The 8475-nt window shown below is 36.9% G+C and overlaps 1 protein-coding gene across 3 annotated transcripts in view; it reads left to right on the top strand.

The window, feature by feature from the left end:
* PAN3 (PAN3 poly(A) specific ribonuclease subunit) overlaps window positions 1-8475 on the top strand; it is a 146439-nt gene that overhangs the window by 99608 nt on the left and 38356 nt on the right. For all 3 annotated transcript variants that reach the window (XM_003797613.2, XM_023517766.1, XM_023517767.1), the window contains exon 7: window positions 6523-6770. In XM_003797613.2, the coding sequence (XP_003797661.1) occupies window positions 6523-6770 (248 nt within the window). The remainder of the gene's footprint in view (window positions 1-6522; window positions 6771-8475) is intronic.

Below are 8475 nucleotides of genomic sequence, written 5' to 3'. Positions count from 1 at the left end.
TTGTTGTTTTGGCGGGTCCGGGCTGGGGATTCGAACCCGCCACCTTAGGTGTATGTGGCTGGCGCCTTAGCCGGTTGAGCTATAGGCGCCGAGCCAATTTGGGGGTTCTTTAAGTGAGGTTATTTTCTGTGGTGAGTTCTTATATGCTTTTGGTTTGTGGAAGTGTTTATCATAATAGTTTAGTGTTTGCTTCAGCCGTGTGTCCAAAGGGTTTTGCTTGAACAAATCAAGTTTTATGTTAACTTCACATTGGGATTCTTAGAACATACAGAAAATCTCATGGGTTTTTTTTTTCTCCTTTACCAGTAAACGGGACAGGCATGGGGTTTCCTTTTCTCTTAAGACATCACTCCGTTTGTCCGTCCTTCCGCCTTTTCTTTCATCTCCCTTCCACAGACAGCCTTTCCTTTTGGTTCTGTGGGCTGACAGAAATGTTTTGGTCCTCTAGTTGCTTCTTTCCTAGCTTTTTTAGAGTTCTGGCTTTACACAGAGGTTTAGTTCATTTAAAACATTTTACAGGCTCAAGGGACATAGTCTATATGCCTTTGTGGTGATTAGCAACTCAACTTCAGAGACTGTATCTGAACTAAATTGTGTTTCTCCATATCTCCCCAAGATAACTTCTTAGCTTTAAATTCTGATTTAGTTTCTTGCTCTTGCAATTTTAGTTGCTGTTGTTCTTTTTTACCTCACATAATATTTTAAAATTTTTAGTGTCATATTTTATCTCACAGTGCTTTGTGTTCATGTTACTGGTGGGGGTTGAGGGACAGTGTGCGTGTTAGTTCAGTCTCCTATTTCTCAGCAATAGTATCCCCCCAACTAATGAATTCTGTAATTATTAATAGCAGTGATTTTTGTTGTTTCTTTTAGGTTTACCAGAAATAGAATCATGCCATCCGAAAACAGTGATACTTTGCCTTTATAAATTAGACTTGAATGTTTTTTAACTTATTTCTTATTTTGTAACTCATTAATTGTTCTGGTTAATTTCTCCATTGGACAATTTTGTGTTGTTCTTTACTTTATTTGAATTAGGTACTTTTCAGAAGCATTTCCCAAATGTCCTAAGCAATTAATTTATAATGTATGACTCATGTCAGTTCACTTAACAAGTTACAGTACAATTATTAGATATGACACCACTAGAATTTCATTCTTAGAGATTTTCTTAACAGTGATCTTTTGTGTGTTACTATAATTGTTTTAGTATTGTTTTATACAAGACAATATCAGAGTTTTGCAATAACCACTGGTAGCCTTTTCCATCCCACACAGGGAAAGATAGAAATTATAAAAGAATATTTACATGTAAGAAATTTGAAATTTCTAATTAAGTAAAACAAACTTCTATTATAAGATATTTAATATACATCATTATTTATAGAAACTGTCAGTTTTATTAATCAAATGGATTCCTAAAACCCTTTCAGTAAAAGATTCCTCTGGTTAAATTTTAAATAATATGCAGTATAGGTGCCATTTTTAACTAAAAATTCTGAACGTTCAATCAGTTTTCCTTGATTTGAGCAGAATCTGTTCATTTTAATTTTGGTTCCTTATTCTGAACTACAGTAGAACCTCTATAAGTTGATCATTCAAGGGAGTGTAACAAACTAGGTCAACATACATCATAGATGGTCAATATAAGGAACTAGGCATTCTGTACTGATACATACATGTGGTATGTGTCCAGTCTAGACAAATTAGGTCAACTTAAGCAGGTGGTCAATGTAGTGAAGTGGTCAACTATGGAGATTCTACTGTGCTTATTTCCTTTTTAAATTTAATTTATTTTTATTTATTTATTTATTTTGGAGACAGAATCTCAAGCTGTCCCCCTGGGTAGAATACCATGGTGTCACAGCTCACATTAACCTCAAACTCTTGTTACCTCAGCTTCCCATGCAGGTGGGACTACAGGTGCTCACCACAACGCCCAGCTATTTTTTTGTTGCAGTTGTCATTGTTGTTTAGCTGGCGTAGGCTGGGTTCAAATCCGCCAGCCTTGGTATGTGGCCGGGACCCTACCCACTGAGTACAGGTGCCGGCCATGTGCTTATTTCTCTGTAGTATGGTTCTACTCTTGTGTTGTTTATAACTTACCTTAAGAATGGGTATGTTTTGTTTATTGTCTTCATTCTCCTAAGTAAAGAATACCTCTCTCCAGGCAGAGAAGTAGGTGTTTTACTCTGTCCTTTAACACAGGTAGATGGCACAATGCCTGTCATGCCTTTTGGATTAAATTTGGTTTTTTTTTAGTATTATAGTAAGCTGTCTATACAATCTCAATATCCTATTATCTTTATGGGTGGTGATGCTTATTGTACGTGTTTTATTTAGAAATTTTTTCTTTTCTTTACCCCACCCGTCCCTCCCCCGCCTTTTTAAGAGATGGTGTCGAACTGTGTTACCCAGGCTGGAATGCAATGGCTATTCGCAGGTGTGAACTGGTGCCTTAGGTGATCCTCCCAACTGCAGGCGAATGCTGCCATACTCAGCTTATATTTTGAGTGTATTTAAAGAAATCCAGTCAGCCTCAGCTCAGTTGGTCAAATTCCAGTTCTACTTTATATCGAGATAACTTCACAAAATTAAAAATTCTTAAGAGAAATCTTGATGATGTATAATGTAAATTCTACTGTGCATGAATTTTCTTCTTAACTGACCCTAGATTGATTTTGGTAATCTGTTTTCATGTATTCAAACATAAAGATGATTCTAGTTTTTGTGTCACTACCTACTTTGGTGTCAGAATCATTCCCTTCAGCCTATGTTGCACCTCTGCCTCCCCACATAGTATATATACACTAGAGCTGAGAGTTACTAGAAAGAACATGTCCCCTTTTCATTCTTTCATGTTAGACTGAAGAATTGGGCAACTATATAGTATATTGACTGAGAGCACAGTATTTGGAATCAGATACTCTTGGGTTTGAATCTTGATTCTGTTGTTTAATTAATTTGTCCTTACAATAATTCTTTTGATCTTTAAGTTACTTTTCTTTTTTGTGACATGAACACTGTGTGCCCACCTCACAGGGTGGTTGTGAGGATTAAGTAGACTGATGTATGTGGAGCCCTTAGATTAGTGCCTGACACATCAAACGTGCTCAAGAATGTAGCTATATTTGTTGTGTTGTTTAATGTGAGGATGGTAAATGAATGTACTAATCTTTGGTGGGCTGGCCAGTTTTATCTTGGAAAGTTTTAGAGACTAGCTTTAGGAAAAACTGTCTAATTAGCTTTCATTTTAGATAAGTGGAGAGTACTTATCTTTTGAAAATAATATAGTAGAATTTTGTTTTATAGATTAACCTGTTATTAAGTGTATAATATATAGAGTTAGATAAAAACAGAGCTCTGGTATAGTATAAAATTTCTAAAAAGTAGGCTTATCTTAATTTAGTAACTTGGCTTCTTCATAAATAGTGTATTTTTTTTTTTTTTTTTTTAAGACAGAGCCTCAAGCTGTTCCCCTGGGTAGGGTGCCATGGCATCACAGCTCACAGCAACCTCCAACTCCTGGGCTCAAGCGAGTCTCCTGCCTCCGCCTCCCAAGTAGCTGGGACCACAGGTGCCCGCCACAACGCCTGGCTATTTTTTGGTTGCAGCCATCATTGTTTGGTGGCTGGGGCTGGATTCGAACCTGCCCGCCACCTTAGGTGTATGTGGCTGGCGCCTTAGCCACTTGAGCCACAGCTGCTGAGCCTAGTATATTTTTTAAAAGAGAGTTTTTTTGTTTTTAACATTTCTTTTAGATATATTTAAGACATACTTAAGGCCAGACATGGTGCCTTATGCCTGTAATCCCAACACTTTGGGAGGCGGTGGTAGGTAGATGAGGCCAGGAGTTTAAGAGCAGTCTGGGCAACATAGTGAGATCTGGTTTGTATTAAAAAAATAAAAAAATTAACCAAGTGTGGTAGCTACCATCTGTACTACCAGCTACTTGGGAGACTGAGGTGGAGGATTGTTTAAGCCCTGGAGGTTGAGGTTACAATAAGCTACTTTAGCACCACTGTACTTCATTCAGCCCTGGCAACAGAGCAAGACCCTGTCTCATAGAAAAAAAAAAAAAGAAGACGACATACTTGAGAGTTCTTGGCCTATTTTATTATTTATTTATTTATTGGCAGAGTTTTACTCTGTCACTCTGGGTAGAGTTCTATGGTAGCATAGTTCACTGCAACCTCAAACTCCTGGGTTTGAGCAGTCCTCTTGCCTTAGACTCCCAAGTAGCTGGGACTATAGATGCCCACCACAACGCCTGGCTATTTTTTTTAGAGACAGGGTCTCTCTTGCTTAGGTTGGTCTTAAACTCCTGAGCTCACCTACCTCGGCCTCGCAAAGTGCTAGGATTATAGGTATGAGCCACTGGACCCAGCCTATTTTAATTTTAATGGAGTAGATGTTATGTTGTAGTGATAGGAGTACCAGAGTGGGGATTTAGGGACTTGAATTTGAGTCCACGTTTGCTGTTGACTTTGCACATATGTCCTTTGTTAAATAATATGCCTGCCATTGTCTTAACTTCTGATCTGTACTATGGTGTTTGTAACCTGATCTGCTCACCTGCCTACTACTTAAATGCTCAGAAAATCAGATGAAATAATTATGCAGGCTCTTTAGAGAGAATGAAAGTTCTATCCAGAGAAAATATGAGTGTTACTTCAGTTCTCCACTTAGTGCTTCAGTTCACCTACATGTTTTCAGAACATAATATGGTGTCTTATGAATTATTAGAAATTTCAACACATATCCCTATTAATATAACTCTATGACCAGAGGCATTTGGTAACCTTTTTTGATGGTAAGGTGGTGTCTTACTTCACTGGTGAAGAGTTTTAGTCATTCACCAAAGAAACAGTTCCTGGATAAACTCATTTTGGGGTGGAAGTGTTAAGTGTAGCTTCAGATAATATCCTTTTTAATCTGTTTAGAACTGAACATCTCCATTAAGCCTCTGATTCACTCTACCTGGTTTTTATTAATTTGCATTTCATCTGCATTTGTGTGTGTATATTAGTTTATATTTGAGTGTTTAAGTTATTCTGTGTCTTTTACATGAGACTAGTCTTGTATTGTCAGCTAAATTGGAATCTTCTGATGAGTAAAAACAGCCATCCTTTCCCTTTCTCCACAATAGATTCATAACAGACAGTGCTCTGCACATAATGCTTTCTTATTGGTTGTGGTTGGATAAAACTTCCACTAGAACTTCATGCTGTCATTTGGCCTGATTTTTTAAAAGTATGCATCTGAGGAAATTACAGTTGTTATAGTTTAGGTTAAAGACAAAAAGGCATCAACACAGTATACTGCTTGATTTAAAAAACAGCATTTAAATTCCAACTTAGACTTAATTTTTTTAGTGTTTTGCTTTTACAAGAAATTTTGTTGTATTTGGCTCAAAGAAATATACTAGATCTTTATTAGATAATTTGACTTTTAATACTGTGGTACATGGCAAGAAAGGGAGACTCTGTCTCAAAAAAAATACTATGAAAAAATACTATGATCCATGGTATTTTGGGAGAATGTAATATTTATATTGGTATTAGTCATAGTTTTTAGTGATTCTAAATAAAAAAGGAATTATACCTTTCATAAAAGTCTTATGGAAGGAAAGACTTTTTGAAAGGCATAATTTTGGCCAGGTGTGGTGGCACACACCTGTAATCTTAGCACTCTGGGAGGCTGAGGTGGGTGGATTGCTTGAGCTGACAAGTTCAAGACCAGCCTGAGCAATAGCAAGACCCCCGTCTCTAAAAAGTAGCCAAGCGTTTTGGTGGACACCGATAGTCCCAGCTACTTGGGAAGCTGAGGTAAGAGGATCGAGTTTGAGGTGTGATAGCACAGCTGTGAGCTGTGATGCCTCAGTACTCTACTGAGGGCGACTAAGTAAGATTCTGTCTCAAAAAAAAAAAAAGGCATAATCTTCAGTTCTGTCATTTCCCACTTTTCCATTAAATTAATTTATTAAATTTTTCGTGACTTACCACTGAAGTTTCTGATGTAAACCTTGCTATGGAGGAAACTATTCTTGCAATAAATTTGCTAATTTATGTGGAAATAACTACATTTGAAAAAAGAAACGTCTTTGCATTTGTTTTAATCCAGGGATAGCCAACCTTTTTTTTTCCCCTCTGTCACACTTTGGGAGAGTAAGAGTTTGGGGGGGGGGGCGTTAAATACATAAACACTACTGAAAGCTGATTAGCAAAGAAAAGGTCTATGCATACTTTTTGTGATATCTGATACCACATATAAGCAAAAAAAAAAAATCCTCACAAGATCAGTATATAGACCATGGGCCACAAGTTGGACATCCTTGCTTTAATCAGAGTCTTTTCTATAATAAAACAAGATAAGATCTATAAATGTCATTTATTTTTGCACTTAGAATTGGCTAAAGATGATGCTTCTTCCAAATGAATGTTTGCATTTTAATTTTCCAGATTTTTTTTCTCTAAAACCAATTATTGCTCCATTAAGAAACTTTTTTTACATCTTCCTCAGGAATGTCATTGTCTGCTGGATCATCCCCTCTTCATTCTCCGAAGATTACTCCACATACTTCTCCTGCTCCCAGAAGAAGAAGTCACACTCCAAATCCAGCGAGTTACATGGTGCCTTCTAGTGCCTCTACACCTGTTAATAATCCTGTTTCCCAGACTCCATCTTCTGGTCAGGTGATCCAAAAGGAAACTGTTGGTGGGACGACTTACTTCTATACAGACACAACTCCAGCGCCTTTGACTGGGATGGTAGGTCTACATTTAAAGAAGAAATTATAGTACTCTTATAGTCGATCCTTCTTAGTAACGAAGTTTACCCTCTTTTTGCATCTTTTGATTATGATGTGAAAAAGTATCTCATTTTCTAACTTATAGAAAGAAGAATTATAGTCTCTTCTTCATATCTCTTCAAATAAATCTAGTTTTGCCATATAGATAACTCTAGTTTTGGGAAAATGTGGTTTTAATAAAAATTAATTTCTATCCAGGCTCTATTTTAATACTTCATGGCATGTATTGCTTATGAAGTTTCCTAGTACTTTTGCCAGCTAGAGTTGCTGTTCACTGACATTCGTTTATAGAGACAGTAGTTTTACCACTAATAAGTTATAGAAAGTAGATGGTATTTTATCAGTAGCTGTTGAAAGCAAACTGATGTAGCAGTGGTGTAATAGTTCCATTTCTGGTAGAGAGGGACACATAATGATAGGGGGCTACGATGTGGGTCATTGCTAAGGAGGGAGAAGATTCAGACTAGGGAGCCATGATTGGGGATGAGGAAAAAGATACCAAAGGACTGGTGAAGAAGAGAAAGAATAATGAAACAAACAGGAAAAGGTAGACCCAGACAAAACATAAATACAAAGACCAAGAGAGGAAGAACATGCCCAGAAGGAAAGATTTCTTCTCAAAGCAAATTAGTGAAGTCCTGAGAGAAGAAGGAACATAGGAACCAGGAAGAGGGACGGGGTAGGGTATTGGCCTGGAAGGACTGGAAGGATGGGAAGCATTTTCATGTTACATAAATTATACCTTTTGAGCTTCATTATTTTGTCTATATTTAAAAATCATTTTATTCTAGGAAAATAAGCAGTAGATGAAGAGCTTATCAGTGAGAAATCCGTATGTTATTAAAATAATGGAAGCTGATATAAACTGCAAATGTTTGACAATCATAGCTGTGATAGGCTTACATGGAAAGTTATTTGGATTTCAATAGGCATATTTTTATCCCCCAAGTTCAATTAACAATTTATTCTGATTAAATTTAATGTTTTTATAAAAGGTAACTTGAGTGAAACGAGAACAGATTTCTTTCCTGTCTTTTTCTTCGCTCCCTCTCCTCTCCTTCCCTCCCTTTCCCTCCTCTCCCCTTTTTTTTTGCCTGGTTCTACCAGTGTTTAGAGATTCCTCAATCCTGGTACTCATGAGACTGTTTCTTGAATTGTAAACTGAAGATAATAATATCTAATAACACTATGAAATTGTGAAAAAATTTTTATAGAAGTAGTTGTAAATTTTGTAAATAATGTAAACTTTTAAAAATAATAAAATAGCTAATTGCTGTGTATCTTTTTTTTTTAATCAAAGATCTTTCAAAAGTTCTGATAGAATAGCTTTCCAAACAGGGTCAGATAATTGAGATAGGTTGAATAGGACTTTCTTTGGTTCTTTCAGATAAGGATTTTTTTTTTTTTTTGGTAGTTTTTGGCCGGGGCTGGGTTTGAACCTGCCATCTATGGGGCTAGCGCTCTCCTCCTTTGAGCCACGGGCGCCACCCCTCAGATAAGGATTTTATCAGTATTTTGCACACCCCTCTCCTTTTGGTTTATTGTATTTTATATTCTTTTTTTTTTTTTTTTTTTGAGACAGAGCCTCAAGCTGTCCCCCTGGGGAGAGTGTCGTGGCATTACAGCTCACAGCAACCTCCAACTCCTGGGCTCAAGCGAGTCTC

This window comes from Otolemur garnettii, unplaced genomic scaffold (assembly GCF_000181295.1).
Source record: "Otolemur garnettii isolate 467f Iridium unplaced genomic scaffold, OtoGar3 scaffold00120, whole genome shotgun sequence".
Lineage (NCBI taxonomy): Eukaryota > Metazoa > Chordata > Mammalia > Primates > Galagidae > Otolemur > Otolemur garnettii.
Note: the sequence above shows the minus strand (reverse complement) of the source record. Positions and strands in the feature narration are given on the sequence as shown.